At 36.7% G+C, this 21,900-nt stretch overlaps 1 protein-coding gene across 2 annotated transcripts in view; it reads left to right on the top strand.

Annotated features, from left to right (window-relative positions):
• Positions 1-21,900, top strand: part of LOC130568899 (zinc transporter ZIP11-like) — a 205,775-nt gene that overhangs the window by 76,816 nt on the left and 107,059 nt on the right. Inside the window, exon 5 of one of the 2 annotated variants that reach the window (XM_057358124.1) lies at positions 16,453-16,573. In XM_057358124.1, coding sequence (XP_057214107.1) covers positions 16,453-16,573 — 121 coding nt within the window. Of the gene's footprint in view, positions 1-16,452; positions 16,595-21,900 lie in introns of both variants that reach the window. The other variant, XM_057358123.1, reaches the window with a different exon arrangement.

The following is a 21,900-nucleotide window of genomic DNA, read 5'->3' as shown; positions in this document are numbered from 1 at the left end:
AAGGTAAAAAACACAAAAACTCACAGCTCCAGGACAGGGCAAGAAACAGGCATGAGAACATGAACGGGTACACATCAAACAGAACACAATGAACAATCCAACAGCACAAGACAAAGAAACATGAGGGTATAAATGGAGAAAACAAATGAGGGATAACGAGCAGGGGCAGGTGTAGAACATCAAACACTCAGGGAAAAATAACGAGGAAACGAGAGGAATGGGGCCAATGACAAGACACTGGAGAGAACGTAAATTATAGTCAAACGGACAATAATACGTTTCTCTCCACACATAACCAAAGACTTTGTCATGGCTCTGCTACAGGACCAAGAAAAACCTGACTAAGGAAGCAGAGCCATGACACCCGGAAACACTTCCATTGTCGTTTGTGGTACTTGCAGCGCGTTTCTGTATTTGTTTGTGTTGCGAGAATTTGCAGGGCACGTGTCGCCAAACTAATGAAGATGCTTTCTGAATTTGCTGATATTTTTTCGGTTTGCACGTGTTTTCTTCCGTTGCAGCGCGGTGACACCTAGCAGCATCCGTAGATTTGACTAAAGCCGCCCAAATCTACACGCAAGTAATGTGGGCGGTCTTGTAAATCTCATTGCCTGTACACTGTGTGTTCCGTTGGTAAAAGAAAGCCTCTTTGTTTTCTCTGCCAAAAGATGAGTCAACAAAAAACGAATGGTTACATTTCATTTTCAACACTGTTCCAGAGAAGTACAATGAAAGAGTGCTAGTTTGTGCAGAGCATTTTAAAGACGATTTAAATAATAAAAGTATGATTTTAAATTTTGTTATAATTCGTTATGATTTCATTACACTGACGCCAAATCTTTATAACATCGTATATAAAAGGTAAAACAGTTAGCTATAGTTTTAAACTATTTAAAGTAGTTTTTTACTAAAAACTTAACAATCCTTAACATCCTGCTCGAGTCGCGCTGGCAAAGTTAATGTATCAGCATGATCTTCATTCTCTGGATCAGATTCGGGCTCGAATTGATAGGGAAGTATCGATGCCATTTTATCACCTGTCATTAGCTTTGAAACCTGATGTTCCGAATATGGTAAGAGGCGTTACATTTCCGTCACACAATTGCAGTATTCCACCAATCACTACGCAGTAGTGAACTGGCCAATCATAGCACACCTCGCTTTTCAGAGCGATGAGCTTTGTAAAATATCCTCGCGTTTCAGAGAGGTGGGGCTAAGAGGAGATACAAACATGCACGGTATGTGGAAAATACAGCGTTTTTTAACCTTAAATCGTGTATACACATTGTAATACATTTAAAGCAAACAATAATAGTCGTTTTAGTAAAATGACCCCTTTAATACTTGGAATTATTTACATTTGTTGAATAGTTAACCTAATTAATAACAATTGTTTACCAGCATTTGCTGTAAAATTTTCTTATGTCTGTTTTGGCAAGGCATGTTGCCCTTTGCAGCAAACAGTGGAGTCACGTCTCATGCTTTGTTTACATATAGTACCAAATATGTATTATTGCTACAATGACAGATACAGTTGCATGCAATTAACATATTGGTCAGGGGGCATTAAGTGTATTTATTTTTTTATTAACTGTACTAAATTAAGATGTTACAGAAGCACACCATTTATTCTCTGTTGGAAAAAACAACATTGACAGAGCAGAATGATATTTAAAGTGAAGCTACACTACATCACTTTAATTTACAGTTGCATACATTTGCATATTAATATAGCTGTAATGAAGCTGTTCCATTCAGGAGGTTGCTGGGGGGCAGGGGCTAAATCGCCTGCACATCTTGTAACTGTTTGTCTTTATTGTTCATTTTTGTCTTTTGAATGCAATATATTCAAACCGGCATGCCGTAATGTGCCCTGACCAGAACCTCCATCCAGACCCTTAGCCCCAAAGACATTGTAATGACTGATGATTCACTAACCAATGCTGGCTTTTCTGAATATATTTGCATGATAATGGAAGTAAAGACATATAAAGGCAGGAAAAGCAAAACATATGTCCTTGCACGTGCACACACCGGTGGTTGGCACTTGCTTTCATGATGTCTTTTACAAGATTGCTTTGTGAGGAAAAATCAGTAGCCACAAGTTATTTTCCTTAAACCCTAGATTACTTCAAACAGAACTACAATCTGGGTTTACAATCACAGACTGTTGCTCACAGAATGCTTGTTAACACAGCAGTGTTCTCCCTATGGCCTACAGTAACAAAAGTACAGCTTATTTATTACTCAGAAAAAGTGTTTTTTATTCTCTCCTTTTATTCTCTTTCTGATCCAGACTTTCTTACTGAAATGAGTCAAACCTTAATGACCCAGATGCTGACAAAAAGGGCTCTTGAGATTAAGTTTGAGCCACTAATGGCTAATTTAAGTTGATACTGTTAATGTGGAAATATTCCCCCCAAAACTCAGAGGTCAGGGAAAAAACATCTAAGTCTATGGGAAATAAACACACTGCAGTTTAACATGCTGTTCTATACAGTATATTGCCAGTCGTAACTTAAGTAGATCTCTCGAGTTATGATAATGAAGTTTTTTTCTTTTAGTTACTTACAGAACCTGGCTTTCTTCAGTGACTACAGTCTAGGAATGTATAGAAATAATGCCTATAATAAAATACTTTTTGTAAGATCAGCATATTTGTAGATAAAAGCTCTTTTTTTGTTGTGTTGATCTGTATTGCTGGATGGTTTTTAGCAACTTTCTCTCTGACATGTCGTGTCCTATATTTTTCCCACTTTTATTCTTCCAATCCCAGTTTCTAACAGAGACGGGCCTGCAAGACCTAGTTTTTTTAAGGGGGGGTCAGGGCTTTGTATTATGCTTTGTGGCTGAAACATGTTTCATCAACAGGTGGTAGTGGTAGGTGCCTGAAAATGTGATGGCTGAAGACGGTGTCCTGAACAAGACAGCAGGACTCACAGTGTGGTCTTGGTGGTCCTTATGAATGCTTTATTATTTTTAAAAAAGATGCGTGTATTTGGTATCTAGGTCAAAAATCTCCATGGTGACAAAATCCATTAGAATTCCCTTCAAAATCTGGGAGATGTCTGTCCTCAACAGAGTACTCCATTTTGGGGTGCAGGGGGCAGGACGGACTGCAAAATAAACAGAGAAATAGATTTTCAGAGTTGAGAGGAAGCTTGAGTAAAGACATAGGCATGGATTAAAGAGGACATGTCTAATTTCCAGATTGGAAATTTGATATGGCAAGATTGCGTTTTATTGTTCCATGGACTTGAAAGGTATAAGATGGGTAGAAGGATATTGGTCTCATGCACAGAGGATCTTAAAGATCTGACTTTTTTTTCTCTGAACATGTCAATCTGTCTCTGTAATTCACGCTGTCTTGGATGTTTGATAAGGTCATCTGTGTACCCTAGGTTACCAACAAGATAGACAGAGTGTGAAGAGTAATATCATCAGACAACCGTATTAGCACATGCTGACAACCCTTCGAAGTTCTCACCTAGGGTGAATCTCACGAAAACCGTCAAGAATTTGTTCCTTTCCATTTTAATTGTTTTCCTCAAATAAAACAAACCTATTAGAACCATTGCATGTTGACATTTTCTACAGTTAAGCACATTCTAAATCAATATTATTCTAATGCCAATACAGTATATAATTATAAAATATAATTATAAATAATTTAATTGTCAAAATAAATCAAACGAATTAAAATATTTACAGTAATGTGTATCTAATGTGAATTACCCTTTAAGAATAATTGGATTTGCACAAAACTTCCACATGCATTACAGAAATGACAAAAAGCTTAATTGTCCTAAAATTAATAATAAAAAATTAATCTTGTATCTTCAAAGGCCTTACATTTTTAGAGTGAGATGTTTTTGCAGATGAGTCTCTCAGAATTGTTTACATGTAACACCTTTTTCTATCTGTGAAGGGCTAATGCGTATTCTGAGCAATGGTATTGACGTCAATACAACAATTAAAAAAAATCCATCTCCATTTGTTGTATAGTTTGCTTTGATACACTCATCAATCACATGCGAACCCATGCCTCATAACTCTTTGCACGTCTGACAGTTTAAAGCGAGGCCAGCTGTGGATTTCTACTAATCAGGCAGTGCTTATTATGCAACAGATAATGAATGAGGCTTTCAGCTGATTGGAGCGAGACCTTACGCTGAGCCATTATTTTTATTATAGACTAACTCGTCCCACGATCTGGATACACGCACTCAGGAAGTGAATACATTTTATTTTTTACTTGATGTATATTCTTCCTAGAAACCACTTTAATCAGTGCAAACATGAAAAGCTTATTTTCTCTGCTGCACTTACACCTTCAACACACATACTTTTACTTGAACTTTTAGGTTATTTCCCATAGACAGCAATGCAACCACCACTTTCAGGGCCTTAAGACATTAAAATAGTCTTTGTGACTACAGTGATTCAACCTTTATTTTATGATGAACAAAAGAACAAAAATAATGACTTAATGTAACAATTTCTTCTCTTCCGTGTTAGTCTCCAACAAATGTTCACTGATGCAGGAGCTTGTATGTCAGCGTTGTGGTGCTCTCATATATGCACACTGGATTTTTTTTCTTTCGCACAAGTAATGGTCAGGTTTAGAGGTGGGGTTCAATATTGTTTTTTCCTTCATGATTCATGTCATACAAACCAGCCACTATATAATAAAGTTACAAATTCCTGTAAGATGAGGCTGCTAATTTTATGTGGTTTTGCATGTTTGTTTACTTTTTACATAACTTTTTTTTAGAATGTTAGTCTGTATTCTGTTCAATTAGGCATTTTGCAGACTCTGACACTTTCATCCTTACTGATTTGCAGTGCGTTCAAGGTATGCTATTTATTAGTACATGTGCTCTCTTAGATTGAACTCATGACCTCAGTATATTGCAAACAGCTTGTCTACAACTGAGCTATAGAAGCAGGAGAATTTGACCTCTTCAAGAAGAACAACGATTACATCTGTATTCCAAAGAGAACAGGATAATCAAAAGGGGTTAAATGGCTCAATGGAAATAGGCGTCTGAGTCCGGCTCCACATCAGTTGGGGTGTACAGTGCTGATAAGAGCATTCAGTGATGGATATATCCCTCGTGTACTCTTCCTCCATAAATTCTGTTAACTGCTTGCTCATTCAGATTGATTTTTTACATCAGCGGTCATAATTTACCCCGCTAACAAAGGACAGACGATGACAGACATGATATATTTCTTACACTGACATCGTCTGTCATGAAACTGAACAATCATTTTGTTTGGAGACGCCGGCTGTTACTCAAAGAGAACTGCAAATGTTCTAATAAAGTATTGACAGCATCTTTGTTTGCTCTTGGTACTTTTCCCTGTGTGGGTTTTGCAAGCTTGTGTCGTCCCTGAGTGTCAGTCAATACTGTATTGAACAAACTTGTTTGCATTGATTGAGAAAGGAAAATGGCTATATGTCAGGAAAGATTAAAGGACAACGCATAGAGGTGTTATTCAAACAGTAAATAATGTGGACTAGGCAAACTATTTAATTTTGTTTGACAACATTGTGTACATTTGATTTGTATTTGTATAATCATAATATCTCATTGTCTTGTATTGTGGGGACATTAGATGAAGGGCATAGGTGCTTTATATGAGTAGGATGTGGGGAGATCTACTGCTTTATAATGGCTTTTGGCAGCTAGATGTGTATTTAACAGAAGCATGTGCAGTTATTCAGTAATAGAAATAGTTTATTTAATCAGCAAATGAGCAAATGAGTTAGTATTAAGAGAGTGACTCTAACAGTATTACCTCACTACCTACTACTACTGCCTCAATGGCTTTCATCTGTATGCGAGTTAGTTTGGAGGCTCAAGCAGGTCTTTAAAGTCAAACAGGTTAATATCTTTGGCACGTCTCAGAGGCACAAGCCAATGTTACAATCATATTCCTTCAGAGCAGTGACATATGTTCTCCTTAGCTACAAGTATTGTTCTCTTTGATAAAAAAAAAGTATAGCTGGTGTTTGGAAATATCCCCCATTCAAAATGAATGCTGAAAAATAAGATTTTCTTAAGTGTGCTTAATATACAGGGGCTGTGGTTAATGCAAGATATTGGTAAAATGGGTGTTTTGTCAGATTTCAAAAGGCGACAAATCATAGAAGCCCATTTAGCACAAGCTAAACAGCCCAACTGGTTGGTGTTTCAAGAGCAAAGGTCTTCACAATTATGGTTCCCTCCTGCTCCAGTGTCAATTCCGTCAGAGTTGGTATAGTACTACATTCCACTCAAAACTATTCAAAAATTGTATGAATCTATTACGAGGTGGTTTGAAGCTGTATTTAAGGCAAACAGTGTTTATAGTACTATATTTTTATTTATAGTACTACTGTAGGGGATTCAATGAGGAACAGTATTATTTAAACACTATTCTTCGTCAAATTTGTAAGAATTATTATGAGCTTTGATCACAATTATAAGTAATATATTCTCCACCACCCTTTGTAAGGGAAACAAATATCAGCCCAAATTAGAATGAATTCAATTGATTATGATCAATTATAATTATCTGGATCACAATTCATGATTTGGGGAAATCAATTTGCATTACGAGCAGGTAGCAAGAATCTGCATGTTTAGGGACTCTGGATTATGAGCATGAACTACAAACAACGTCATGCGTGAAATAAAACAGGACTTTCTTACCTAGACTAGACACATACTAATCTAACATACACACACATACAGTTTAGCATTGGAAGAAGGTTGAAGTTGAAGCAGAGAGAAGAACAGAGCATGGATTTATGGCAGTATTTGATATTCAGAAGATAAATAGCTTGAACAAAACATCAGTTTCTTCTTGTAAATCACCTTTGTTAAAAGGATTAATGATGCTCTATGCATCCATTAATAAGACTTCGTATGATACTTGCATGTCTTGCCCATCAAAAGAAAGAAAGTTTCCTGATGCAGTTTGTTGAGGCTCCAGTGGATCTTGGCTGGAAGTGATCAGAGAGAATCAGTTTTATGCAGAGGATCTGTATCTGGAAAGACGAGGCCGCAGCCTGGCACAAACTTAGGAGTCCAGGTGAAGTCTTCTTCTAGTCCAGTGGTCACCAACCTTTTTGAGCCTAAGATCCCCGACATCAGAATTGTTGAAAGGCAAGATCTACCATTCAAAAAGTTGAAAATAAAAACAGTCCAGATTGAACCTCCTGCTTGAGGCCTTTTATTTAGTCTATAATTGTGGGTCTATTTGAATTACCTGAAATTCTTTGTTCCACTTTTCAGATGCAACTAAGCAAACTCTGTAACATGTAGAGTTGCCACTTTCAGTGTGCCATAATGAGGTGAAAAACACCAATTTAAACACCAGTTCAAGGACTTTAATTCATACATGACAGCTTGACATTAAAACGAGGTTTAGAATAAGTTTAACAAGACCCTAATTATTTAGGTATTTACTGTATAAAGATTTGTTCTTTATGATGCATTTATTTAGTTTACTTTTATTAAGTAAATACATCATATAGATAGAAATGTTATAAATAGGCCCTAATAATAACAACAACGTTAATTATTTATTTTAAATCATTTATCTATTTACTTTTACCCGTCTAATAATGTCTTGGTAATAAGTATCTGTTTCATAAAATAGCTAAAGGTAGTAGTATGGAATGGGCTATCATATTAGGCTAATTGAAAACATAAATAGGATATCAGCAGTAGATGTCATCTCCCGCATGAGATAGTACTGGTGCAGTTTACCATCACTGACAGACCCACGGATCATTCACTATTACAACTTTGTGAATAGACCGATGTTGTCTTTCAGACAAACTCAACATTAAAATGCGACGCTTTCTCACCATATTCCGTTGCTCACACTCGTAAGTTACATTCGCTGAAGACAGAGAGCCGCGATTCCAGATACGCGGACAGTATGAAACCGCGGCGCTTGCTTGCGCATCCAGTGTAAAATCACAAAAACGCCAACGAACAAGTGACATTTTTATGTCATATGAATAAACTGTTTTTAAGCGTAATGCACCGCAACAGTATAGTGACCTCCAAATGACAGTTACGCCAGTGCAGGCGCGAGTCTCATTTTGCGTTTGATCACTGACCACCGACATTAGAAACACTGAAGAGCGATCACGCGCAGTCGCGCATCACAATGAAATGTGATTAATGATAACGGTCGCATTAAAAACTCACGCAGGCCAGGGAATCATTATTTATACAGCCATGAAAAGATTAATGCAGAACTTAAAAACATACAACCACTGAATGAAGAGAAAGAGAGATGCGCTTGCAAAACTGGACATTGATCAGGCACAATATATTTGTCTCTCCATTTTCGTATTAGCCTACTTTCGGGGATCGACAAGTAACGTCTCAAAGATCGACCAGTCGATCGCGATCGACGGGTTGGCGACCACTGTTCTAGTCCATCCTTTAGAGATAGTTCTACACTTGTAGAGGTGGCACGGACAGAACCCGAACAAAAAGAAAAGCAAAACGCAAGAAGAGAGAGGAGAGAAAGAAAAACGAATCCCCGCGAACCGAAGAGACTCTTCTGGTGGTCTCTTTTAAACTGTAAGGATGTCACGTCCTACAGACGTGACTGACCCAATCAGGAGATGGCACCTTTGGAGGAAAAGTTAATTGCATTTGTTTTCCAACATGGTGTTTTGCATGTGAAAGCTGACTGGATGTTCACTAGGAAACTTCTAAGAGTTTAATAAAACTAATATGAAAAGAGTTACCAAAACACAACAAACATTAACATTAAGGTAATCATAAATGCAGCTCATTGTCATCAAACATGATCTACATATCATCTTGGTTAAATGAGTTACTACAAATCTAATAATTGTAGTAGTTATACACGCATTCATTCAAACTACTTTGGATTAATGTTTAAGACAGACATAACAACAAGAACATCAGAAAGGTTATAAATGAATATATGTACATTTATATATAGATGTATTTAGGATTGTATGTCTGTCCCCAAAGTGAGTAAAGAGAGTTCATCTCCCTACATTCCATTCGGTCGTAAAATACTTGATGGTTTGGTGTGGGTTGCTATGGTCACCAGAGATGTGGTCCTGCGCCTATAGGTGTTAGTTGCAGATTGGGGGTAGACCTCCTGGCGACTAGTTTGCTGGTTGGGTGAGGGGTGTTGTTGTTATATTTAAGAAATATAACTAGTTATTGCGTGTCTGATCGGTCTCAGGCACTACACTACATTCCACTCAAAACTATTCAGAAGTTGTATGAATCTATTACGAGATGGTTTGATGCTGTATTTAAGGCAAACAGTAGTCCAACACTTCATTAATATATATATATATATATATATATACTGTATATATTAATATGAACATATCAGATTATTCAAATAAATTGTAAGAAATGTTTAAACAACTCAATCAGACAATTTTATCTTCTGTAGGTCGCCCCAACCTTTGTTAAGCAAATGCTGCCATGTAATGTGATCATTTGATGTTTCTCATTTTTCTATGAGCCAAAAGCACACACACATTTAATTTGGATTATTGGTTTGATTTGTAATTCAGGATTGCATAGGTCAATCACGCGTATGTTGAAAAATGTTTTTGCCTGTCATGTTGAACTTCAAAGAGTGTTTAAAATTGTTACTTATACATTTCATCATGTAGCGCATGCTTTTATCCAAAGTGACTTAAAAATGAGAAACATTATATCTCATAATATCTCATGTGTATCTAAAAGATTCAGCGGTATCACAGTGTCACATTTTAAGACCAAGCAAGACCTGAATTGAAAATGAAACCAAATAAAGAAAAAGAAAAGTTAAACGTATTATTCTTGGACACTTGGGTAGTTTCTTGCAGAACTTTGCCTTTAGGAAACTCTCGCTCACTTGTGGCCATCACAGGAGCGTTGGCATTTCTTTCATATTCATTTTAGAGATGAAAGGTGTTTGACTGTAATTGACAGATACTTCCTTCCTGCCTGTTCAAACAGATTGCCTGAAAGAGCTGTAATTGATTTTCCTTAATTATGTATTTTTTGACAACATTAGCTTTTTCAAGTACACAGAGCCTTTCAGGTGATTAGCGGATGTTTAATCTATGAATATTCACTGAGGTTTGAGGGTGTTCAATATTTGTTTCTTATAATAAAATACTTTCTTAAGTGTCTTTTAGCATTTATCAGTTAAGGTGCCTGAAAACTATACAGGAAATGTACCGAATGCAAAACATTTGACCAGGGTTTATTCCATTGGTTTGTACTCTATACATTTTATTTCAAATATTGTATATTTTTATTTATTAATTTTTATTGATTTACTGAATTTTTATTAATTTTTTCCCATAAGTGTCTGATGCTGTGGGGTAAGCAGTGCCTGTGGCTCGGATAGACTTGAGATTTGTTGTGTGTCCTGCCTCCAAATACAGGAAAAACTAATAGGCCTGTGTTATTCTCATTGAAAAGCTTTAAACGGGGGACAAATTTGTTCAAATCGAGTAATGGAGCAGTGGCAAAATGACTGAAATCTCATTTCTCTCTACTCAACTCAACTCAACTTTATTTATATAGCGCTTTTACAATTTTCATTGTTACAAAGCAGCTGTTCATAAGACATATTGACTATAAGCAAAACAATTAAAGTTGTACCTGCAAAAACAAGAAAAAGTTGAAAACACAGAAGACAGACGTACCCACATACAAAACACTCCACACACACAATATGCACACGTACTAACACACATAGACATAGAGACACACACACACACACGGACGCGCACGCACACACACACGTACACAGACAAGTACGCACACACTCACAGACACACACGCACGGACACACACATGCTCAGTGAGAGCGCACATTTAAGATAAAGGAGAGAGAAGCACAGGTCAAATATAACAGACTATAAATTCCTATATGCAATATTAATTAAGTAAAACTTCAAAATTCTAAAGCAGCCCCCCCGGCCAGGCAAATAGTTCAAATAACAGTATGCAAACGGTGGCGAGGAACCCAAAACTCTAATCGAGAAAAAAAACCTCAGGAGAACCCAGGCCCAACCAGGGGATTCCAGTTCCCCTCTGGCAAAAGCTGCTGTCTCTGCACAAGCTCCAGAGAACTTGCACAACAAGGCTAAATAAAATAAATAAATTTACTAATAAGGTAAATTATAGTTTAAGATTATCATTAATAATCTAATAGCATTTGAAATTTTGTGGTGAAGACATGTCAGGTGACCGCGTCCTTCTTTATCCAGCTCTATCATCTCAGCTCTTGTCAGGTCGCCGCTTCCTATTCTCCGCTCTACCATCAGGTCAGGCCATGAACTGCATCCTGCTTGCTGTGGTAACCTTGGAACAATGAGACAAGACTGGCTGAGAGTAGAGTACTTTTCTGCACTCTTTGATGCAACAAGTAAATCATTTGTGTTTTTGGTTCCGGTTGATCTAATTAATGCAGCCTAAAACCTCAGAGGATTTATATTATGGAAGAGTAGTGTATGCAAGATTAAAAAGATGCGTCTTTAGTCTAGATTTAAACTGACAGAGTGTGTCTGCCTCCCAGACAGTGCAGGGAAGACTATTCCAAAGTTTAGGCGCTAGATAGGTAAAGGATCTACCACCTGCACTTGATTTTGAAATTCTAGGTATTACCAACTGACAGGACGCCTGAGAGCGTAATGCACGTGAAGGACTGTAATACAAAAGGAGTTCATTCAAGTATTGAGGAGCTAAACCATGTAGGGCTTTATAGGTAATAAGCAAGATTTTAAAGTTAACGCAATGCTTTATAACCAGTGCAAGGTTGACAGAACCGGGCTAATATGTTCATACTTTTTTGTATGTGTAAGAACTCGAGCTGCCGCGTTTTGGACCAGTTGGAGTTTTTGTAATAAGCCTGCAGGGCAACCACCTAACAGTGCATTACAGTAATCTAGTCTTGATGTCATGAATGCATGAATTAACTTCTCTACATCTGACATTGACAGCATATGACGTAGTTTAGATATATTCTTAAGATGGATAAACGCAATTTTACAGGTGTTGGTGACATGGCTCTCAAATGACAGACTACTATCGAATAGAACGCCAAGATTCTTTGCTGACGACCAGTGTTGGGTAAGTTACTCTGAAAAAGTAATTAATTACTAGTTACTAATTACACATTCGATAATGTAATTTGATTACTGTACAAGTTACTCTCTTCAAAAAGTATTTAATTACTTATAACTAATTACTTTCTATATCCTACATCAACCTTGATGAGTTAAGTGATTCAAGGATAGACGTGAAACGACTCTTTTAATTCATTCAAATAAATAATATAAAACTACATAAAGTATTATTATTAATTACAAATGTGAGAATTATACATTAAAGCACGGATTTTGAAGTTAGACTTTGAATTTTGATGTAAATTCCTCTTCTGCACACACACATATTCCACAAAGTATTTACTTTAATTACATCAGAAGTAACTGTAATTAAATTACAGAAAAAATAAGAGTAATCCCTTACTTTACTTTTTCAAGGGGAAAGTAATTAAATTACAGTAACTAATTACTTAGTAACTAGTTACACCCAACACTGCTGACGACGAGGGTTTTATGGAACAGCCATCAATAGTTAAACAATATTCTTGGTTGTTACTTATAGCATTTTTTGGTCCAATAAGTAACACTTCTGTTTTGTCCGAGTTCAGTAATAAAAAGTTGTTTCTCATCCAGTTTTTTATATCGACTATGCATTCCATTATTCGATGGAACTGCTGTGTTTCATGAGGCTTCGAGGAAATATAAAGTTGAGTTTCATCAGCATAACAGTGAAAGCTAACTCCGTGTTGCTTTATTATATCTCCTAGAGGTAGCATGTATAATGCGAAGAGCAGAGGCCCTAAGACTGAGCCCTGTGGTACACCGTACTGGACTTGCGATTTGCGTGACACCTCATTGTTTATTGCTACAAATTGAAAACGGTCGGATAAATAAGATTTAAACCATTTCAAAGCTATTCCCTTAATGCCGACATAATTTTCGAGTCTATGTAGGAGTGTGCTGTGGTCAATGGTATCGAATGCAGCACTAAGGTCTAGCAGCACCAATAACGAGATACAACCTCGGTCAGACGCCAATAGCAGATCATTTGTAACTCTGATCAAAGCAGTCTCTGTACTGTGACATGCTCTAAATCCAGACTGGAATTCTTCATTGATGTCATTCCTTTGGAGGAAGGAGCATAATTGAGTTGAAACTACTTTTTCCAGAACTTTAGATATGAAAGGTAGATTCGATATAGGCCTGTAGTTCCTTAGTTCTCTAGGGTCGAGTTGGGGTTTTTTGACAAGGGGCCTTATAACAGCCACCTTATATGCTTTAGGCACATGTCCTAATGTCAGAGATGAGTTAATAATACCAAGAAGAGGATCTATAATTTCTGGGAGCATCTCTTTCAGTAGATTTGTAGGTATAGGGTCTAGTATGCATGTTGTTGATTTAGATGATCTAATAATTTTAAACAGCTCATCTTGATCTACGGTATAAAATAATTGCATTTTCTCCTTAAGGGCGCTGTAGTTAGTTTGTTCAGGGGGTTTCACTTCTGATTGCATTGTTATAATTTTTTCTATAATATCTTTGATTTTATATGTGAAGTAGTTCATAAATTCATCACTGCTATGCTGATATACAGGATCAGAAGTCACTGACGATTTATTTTTTGTTAATTTAACCACTGTGTTAAATAAAAACCTATTGTTGTGCTGGATTTCTTCTATTAGTGATGAAAAGTAGGCGGATCTAGAAGTTTTTAGGGCTTTCCCGTATTTTCGAATACTATCCTTCCATGCTGTACGAAATACCTCTAATTTAGTTTTCTTAAAGTTGAGAAAGTTGAGTAGTTTTCCCAGAGATCATTACACTTCACTTCTCAAACACATCAGAATTATGCCATCTCAAGCTTTTAGGACTTTTAAGGCTTTTTCCCCTCTGTGGAAGACCAAATATGATTTTAATGAATGTCTAAACTAATTTTAAATACAATGGAAGTTAAATGGGACCAAATGGGTGATTCTCACAAAATCTTGGTCTCAAAATGTCAAACATGATTTTCTTAAAAACACGAACAACAACAAATATCCTTTTAATTCATTAAAAACTAGGTATGGCATGTTTAAAAACATGTCTTTACTGACAGTTTAACATATTTTTGATCTTTTATTTTACAAAAAGGCCTTAAAAATTCTCATTACTCTAACCATTTAAAACTGTCAATCCCATAGCCTTTTTGCCCCCCAAAAAACGATGCCAAAGCACGTTTTTATCAATCATACGTAATACGATTTTAATGAAGTATATTTGTATAACAAGTCTTTATCTTTATAAAAAAAATCCATAAAATAACAGCCTCATGCAAAGCATTTCTGCATACAGCAAATGTTTTTACACTTACATGCATTTTAAATGCTGAAAACTACCAGTATCGTTAATGAGAAAAAGTTGTGCACACAGCGTGACGAGAATATTAAGCCTTTAACTGGAAAATATAAAGTACTCTGTTAACCTGATGACATCTGAAAGGTACTTGCAGTTGTGTTTGTTCACATAAAATGAAACTAAATGTAAATATCTTTGCGTATGTGTCATCAGTCCTTTAAACATGTTATGGAGGATGGGAATATCAGTCATGGATTCTTCTTTTTTTTCTACTATTTCTTAATTTTTATTATACATGAACATTCTGTCAATTATTTTTTATAATTTTTGTCATTTGAGAACCTCTAGAGAAGAACATTCAGTTGTATTGTTTCAGAATGATCTTTTTAGAATAATTTTACTCTGTTTAAATTACAACATATAATGCACAAATCCGGGTGCAAATACAAACATAATTTATTCATATGTTTAAAATTATGCTTTGTGCATGGTAGAGAAAACAATTATCTTAATTATGATTATTTTTTGTGTTACCAAATATGTTTTAGAATTAAGATCTTTACTGCCATGATGTTTCAGTGGTTCCGTAAGAATGACACAAATAGCAATTGTCCCTAAATGATGACAGAACTTTTATTTTTTGTTATGTCCCCTTAAAGTAAACTGGCAAACTGCCACTCTCCCTACATTACTCCATATGTATGATGGGTTTGCTTCTCAAGTGTATGAGCTGCATCTTTATATGAAGGGAATAAAGGCTTGGTTTGTCTGATGCTTTTAGTAGGTCCTTACACTTTTAAAACATTCGATAAAAGAAACAACTTCTCCCTTTGCTCTAATGGAAGCTACAATGTGCTCAATTAAAACAGAAGCTTTTATGTCAGCACAGTTATGCTCTGATCTGCTCATAAACATTCAACTCCATATCCTTCATGGTTTTCATCCTTGTGCCAGTTCAGTGGCTCTTCACATACTGCATTTTTAAAACTATGGAGTCATGTGTGTGCTTTGATGTGAATTATTACAAATACCATACTTTACTTACAGCAATACGTTCACACGGTCCTTTCATAAATTCAACATTTTGAATGTCATTTAAAAAAAAGATGCACAGTGCACAGTTGTTTGCGAGTCATCCATTATTAAGCTACACTTCACCTTAGTGGTAATTATCTTTTTGCTTTATAATAGATTTTACCCTTCATTGGTGTGACTAGGATTGTTTCGTAATGCCACATAACCCTCACATCTGTCTTAGGTCATTTTATATTGACAGCTCTATTGATAGATGACTGCAATTTCACTGTGCTTCTTTTGTGCAAAGTTGATCTTTAATTGTAGGTCGATAAAAGTGTACGCCTTTTGGAATTATCTTTGGATTGGTACAGTAGACATGTTCTTGAGTGACATGTATGATAAATTGTTTCAGACTGCACCTGTAATAAGATGACATTAACAAACACAATCTGCAAGAACAGGGCTTTTTAAAGAAGAACGTTTTTTGAAAGAAATCGTCTTTCTGAAGTAGCATGGTAGAAGCGGACCTTTTATTTTTTTTAAAGATGTGATCGTACATAATATTAATCTTTCAGTATTGCATGGTGAATTTTCAGTATTGCATGGTTTTTCTGATTCTCAAACACGTTAACTTAACAGCAGCATATGTTTAAAAAATCCATAAAAATAATTCTTTTAATTGGTTTTGCAAATGGTCAGATGAGTTTTCAAGTGCTTGTACTGTGTATATATACCGGATACTGGCAATGCGCTGAACAAATGGATGTGATTTTATTACTTGCAGCATTACAATGCGGTTGGGTCAGATTTGAAAACCAAATCAGATTTGCGTGCAGCATATGCCTTTATTTCATTGGAGGAATTCAATGTAAATGAGGAATGTAATTTCGATACGAGTGGTGTCACAGCATTCAAATGTTTAAAATCTACAACTAAACGAACAGCATGGCATCTGTAATGTGTTTATCATATTTTGCTTTCAATAGGGTGTTGGGATGGACCCCCACATGGCTCTTGCACTGCCGTCTGATGTCAAACTGGCTAAAGAAAAGAAGAAGAACTCTATGGCTGGGCTGTCAGAGGACGAAGATCTGTCCATCAGGATAGGTAGAACAGGAGTCCACTCAGGCAAGCCTCTCTTCACGTACCCACATTCTGCTCTCTATAACACAAAAGACCTCATTGGAGGAAATAGCAGAACGATGTGTTAGGTTTATTGATGGCTGGCTGGGATCCCTTTTGGCTTTTCTTCTTTTTTCAAATCACTTTTCTGATTCTTTCATCAGAGTTGTTATATGATGTATGTCTCGTATATTTTTGCAGATTTTGTTGTTTTTTTGCCAAATTTATTTTGGTTTTGTATGTTGGCCAATGTCTATAGGGTCATTACGTGTCAAATCAACCAAATTTTGAATATTTCCCTGGCACGAATTTTTGATTTTTAAAAAAATTATGCAATGCCACCGATGAATAGTTATTAAATAATCCATTAATTTGTAAAGGTGCTTTAATGTATAATTGTCACATTTGTAATACTTTGGTCAGTTAATAATACTACTTTATGTAGTTTTATATTATTTATATGAATGAATTAAAAGAGCTGTTTCATGTCTATCCTTGAATCACTTAACTAATCAAGGTTGATATAGAATATTGAAAGTAATTAGTAATCAAATACTTTTTGCAAAGTTTTTTTACAAAACCGAGAGCACGGATTGGAAACTCGTGGGTACATTTTATTAATCTGAAAGCACGGTTTTGTAAACTGTGGGAACAGTTTTAGAATCTGTGAGTACGTTTTTTTAAACTGAGGGAACAAATTACAAAACTGTGGCCACGGATTAGCGGGTCTTGTTTTTTTTCTCAGTTTTTTTTCAGTTTTATTGTGTTAAACTACAGCTGTCATCAGTGTTTTTGTTTGGCAATGGCAGCAGGTATGTGTTAAAATATCAAATTGTGGCATTAAACAGCACAACAAAAGATGATATTTAAACTCCTTATGTAGCCAAATCTGTGCTGGTTTATATTGGCCGCCTCCAATTTTCTCTTTGTTTTGCCTCCAGCTAATGTCGTGACGTAAGCGTGACGCACAAAAGGGGTCTATAGGGAAATTTGGATAAAGGGATGTTGTTAATTATGGTCCGAGCACCGATGATGTGAGGAATTGCTCCGTTTGTTATAATCTTTAAAGGGATACTTCACCCAAAAATGAAAATTCTGTCATCATTTACTCACCTTCGAGTTCTTCCAAATCTGTATAAATTTCTTTGTTCTGATGAACACAGAGAAATATATTTGGAAAGAATGCTTTAACCAGACCAATTTTGCCCCCTCTTCAAAATGTTTTCTTTTGTGTTCAACAGAACAAAAAAAATTGATAAAGTAATTTTTCCTACTATGGGAGTCAATGGGGGGCAAAATCTGTCTGGTTATATGTTTGGTTGAAGTATCCCTTTAAAATGAATCACGTGTTTGAGGAACTAAACATGCTCGAAAACTCTTTAAACTGAAAGTTTGCATGTCAGAGGTGGTAAACATTTACATCTGATATGGGTTTTAGAATGAAGTGTGGCAAAATGGTTCTATAGCGCCACCTGCAAAATTTGAGTGAAATCTATGTAACTGTAAATGGATGAAATTTGGTAGGCTTGTGTACCATTCCAACAGCTACAAAAAAGTATCTTACAACAGTATCCTAAACCCAAAATAAAGCCATTTTACATTTTATCTGCAATTTTTGGTAGTTTTTACCTTTTCCAGGCATTGTACAACTATAGATTTTATTATATGAACATCATATTTGTTCAGTCTAATCTACAAGCCTTTGCCATGTTTAATTGCAACGCCTTTGGGTTTTTGTTCAATGGCTTGTTCATAGTGGCCCTGAAAAAGTTTGATGTTTTGCCATGAAACATGAACTTGTTGAGAGGTTTGGGATGTTCAAACTTCACACCAGCATCCCCCAATGTGCACCAAGATATGAGGGCCTGGTAAATGCTGCTTGCAGCTTTAATTTGAATTGCTTCTGAAGCTACAATAAGTCTAAATATGCAGTATCATAGCTAAGTTTCATGCCTGTTAGGGCAGTGTGGTAGCTCTCTTTACAAATGCGTATTTGATAAACCAAGATTTGCCTGTTTAGCACTTTCCCTGCTTTCAAAAGGTGATGCACGGTCAGACATACTAGATCAAACAATATCCAATATCACCTCAATCTTGAAAGAAGATTTTTAACACTATTTTCCCAAATTATTGAAGTGGCCAGGACATGCTAATGAGTGCTTTATACCAGTCAGTCACATTCTATGTCATATTTGTGTGCTGTCAACCACCACTGGCCCGCACAGCATGGAGGGCTGCTTTATTTGTGTAGGTGGCGCTATAGAGCCAATTTGCCACACTTCATTCTGAAACCCATATCAGATGTTACCACTAGGGCTGTAGTCAAGTCCACCATTGTCGAGTCCAAGACAAGTCCAAGACCAGGACTAGTCGAGACCGAGTCAAGTCCGAGTCCAAAGAGGTTCGAGTCCAAGTCAAGTCAAGTCCAAGTCTAGAGAGGTTCGAGTCCAAGTCAAGACCGAGTCCAATTGAGACCAATTGAAATCATGACTACAAGACCACATACTTAACTATTGATAATTTATGTGATGCAAGAGACAGCATATCTTCTATTCTAAGATAATCATTTTCATTATTGTTTGTAATGATCGAAAAGCAGATAAAATAAGGTCATTTTATTTTTACTATATAGGTGTAGCACTAAAGTCACAAAGCCGAAGTGTAACTGTTTATTACTGTTGGGTTTGCCCCACTGAAACTGGTGATTATGATATTGATCACTACAGTACTCTGATCAAGGAGTTAGAGACATCGGATTGAGGTTGGCCATTTATTGCACTAGTGACCATATATACACTGCATTCCAAATTATAATGCAAATGATATCTTTCTCTGATTTTCCTAATAAGTCGATGCAAATGACAGTTAGTATAATTTTTAAGTCATCAACCTTTAGGGTATAATTCAAATTTTATTGAACAAACCTCCCAATAATAACAGTATTTATTTTAAAAATGAAAAACTCAAAAATGCACTGTTCCAAATTATTATGCACAACAGAGTTTGAAAACATTGTATAGGTTGTAAAGAACTGAAAATGGTCATTTGTTGAATTTGCAGCATTAGGAGGTCATATTTACTGAAATCAAAAGCTATTTCAATCAAAAACATCCTAATAGGGCAAGTTACATGTTAACATAGGACCCCTTCTTTGATATCACCTTCACAATTCTTGCATCCATTGAACTTGTGAGTTTTTGGATAGTTTCTGATTGAATTTCTTTGCAGGATGTCAGAATAGCCTCCCAGAGCTGCTGTTTTGATGCTAACTGCCTCCCACCTTCATAGATCTTTCGCTTGAGGATGCTCCAAAGGTTCTCAATAGGGTTGAGGTCAGGGGTGTCACGATTCTCGTGGTGGAAGAACCCAAGCGCAGGCAAGCAGTGAAGGGGTTAACAGAATACGTTTAATAAACAATAACAGAAACAAAACACCCACGAGGGGGTAACTAGGACACGACTAAGGCAAAAACTGAAAACAAAACACTTCCCTCGGTGGGGCAAAAATAAAAGGACAAAATAATACAACTATGACACAACGTCTACTAACAGGCAGGGAACAAGCACAATAAAACAATACAAAGGCACAGCAAAACTCACTAAGAGAGGACTGGTGCACGAACGGCCACACAACACGACGTAGTACAGAGTACAATCCACACGCACAAGACAAAGAAACAAGAGGGTATTTAAAGGGGAGACAAACGAGGGATAACGACACAGGGCAGGTGTGGGTAATGAAACACTCAGGGAAGGATAACAAGGAAACGAGATGGCGGGAAACAGAGACGAGACACTGGAGAGAACGTATATTATTGTCAAAAGGACAATAATATGTTTCTCTCCACACATAACCAAAGGCTTTGCCATGGCTCTGCTACAGGACCAAGAAAGACATGACTTAAATGAAGCAGAGCCATGACAAGGGGAGGACGGTGGCCACACCATGAGTTTCTCTCCTTTTATGCCAATAGCAGCCAATGACTTAGAGGTATTCTTTGCAGCATGAGATGGTGCATTGTCATGCATGAAGATGATTTTGCTACGGAAGGCATGGTTCTTCTTTTTATACCATGGAAGAAAGTGGTCAGTCAGAAACTCTACATACTTTGCTGAGGTCATTTTCACACCTTCAGGGACCCACCAGCTGTCTCCCCATGATTCCGGCCCAAAACATGACTCCGCCACCTCCTTGCTGACGTCGCAGCCTTGTTGGGACATGGTGGCCATCCACCAACCATCCACTACTCCATCCATCTGGACCATCCAGGGTTGCACGGCACTCATCAGTAAACAAGACTGTTTGAAAATTAGTCTTCATGTATGTGTGGGCCCACTGCAACCGTTTCTGCTTGTGAGCATTGGTTAGGGGTGGCCGAATAATAGGTTTATGCACAACTGCAAGCCTCTGGAGGATCCTACACCTTGAGGTTTTCGGGACTCCAGAGGCACCAGCAGCTTCAAATACCTGTTTGCTGCTTTGTAATGGCATTTTAGCAGCTGCTCTCTTAATCCGATGAATTTGTCTGGCAGAAACCTTCCTCATTCTGCCTTTATCTGCACGAACCCATCTGTGCTCTGAATCAGCCACAAATCTCTTCACAGTACGATGATCACGCTTAAGTTTCCGTGAAATATCTAATGTTTTCATACCTTGTCCAAGGCACTGCACTATTTGACGCTTTTCGGCAGCAGAGAGATCCTTTTTCTTTCCCATATTGCTTGAAACCTGTGGCCTGCTTAATAATGTGGAACATCCTTCTTAAGTAGTTTACCTTTAATTGGGCTCACCTGGCAAATTAATTATCACAGGTGTCTGAGATTGATTTCTGTGATCCAAAGAGCACTGAGACACAATACCATCCATGAGTTAATTGAAAAAATAAAAATTAAATGTTTATGACACTTAAATCCAATTTGCATAATAATTTGGAACGCAGTGTACATTTGAGGTAGGCAGACATATGTATATAGGTAGTTTCTGAAATAAATAAAATAACAGAAATCAATATGTAAATAGGATAAATGAGATCACAACTTAAATTACAAATTCAATAAACAATATGTGCATTGTTTAAATATACAAAATCTTAACCAAGGCCTGTCCATTATAATCATAAGTTACATAGCGCAATGCAATATAACACTTGAAATCCGACTTGTATGGCAATTACAAACATTTATACAGCCAGTAATAATGCTAAGTCCTGACAAACGTCAGAGCACCAAGAACATTAAATGACAACTAGAAATTGTGGAAACATTTCCAGCACGAGCCGAGATGCTAGCGGGCTAATGTACTGCAGGTGCAAG

This window comes from Triplophysa rosa, linkage group LG18 (genome assembly GCF_024868665.1).
Source record: "Triplophysa rosa linkage group LG18, Trosa_1v2, whole genome shotgun sequence".
In the NCBI taxonomy this organism is placed as follows: Eukaryota; Metazoa; Chordata; class Actinopteri; order Cypriniformes; family Nemacheilidae; genus Triplophysa; species Triplophysa rosa.
This window is presented reverse-complemented; position numbering and strand designations above follow the sequence as displayed.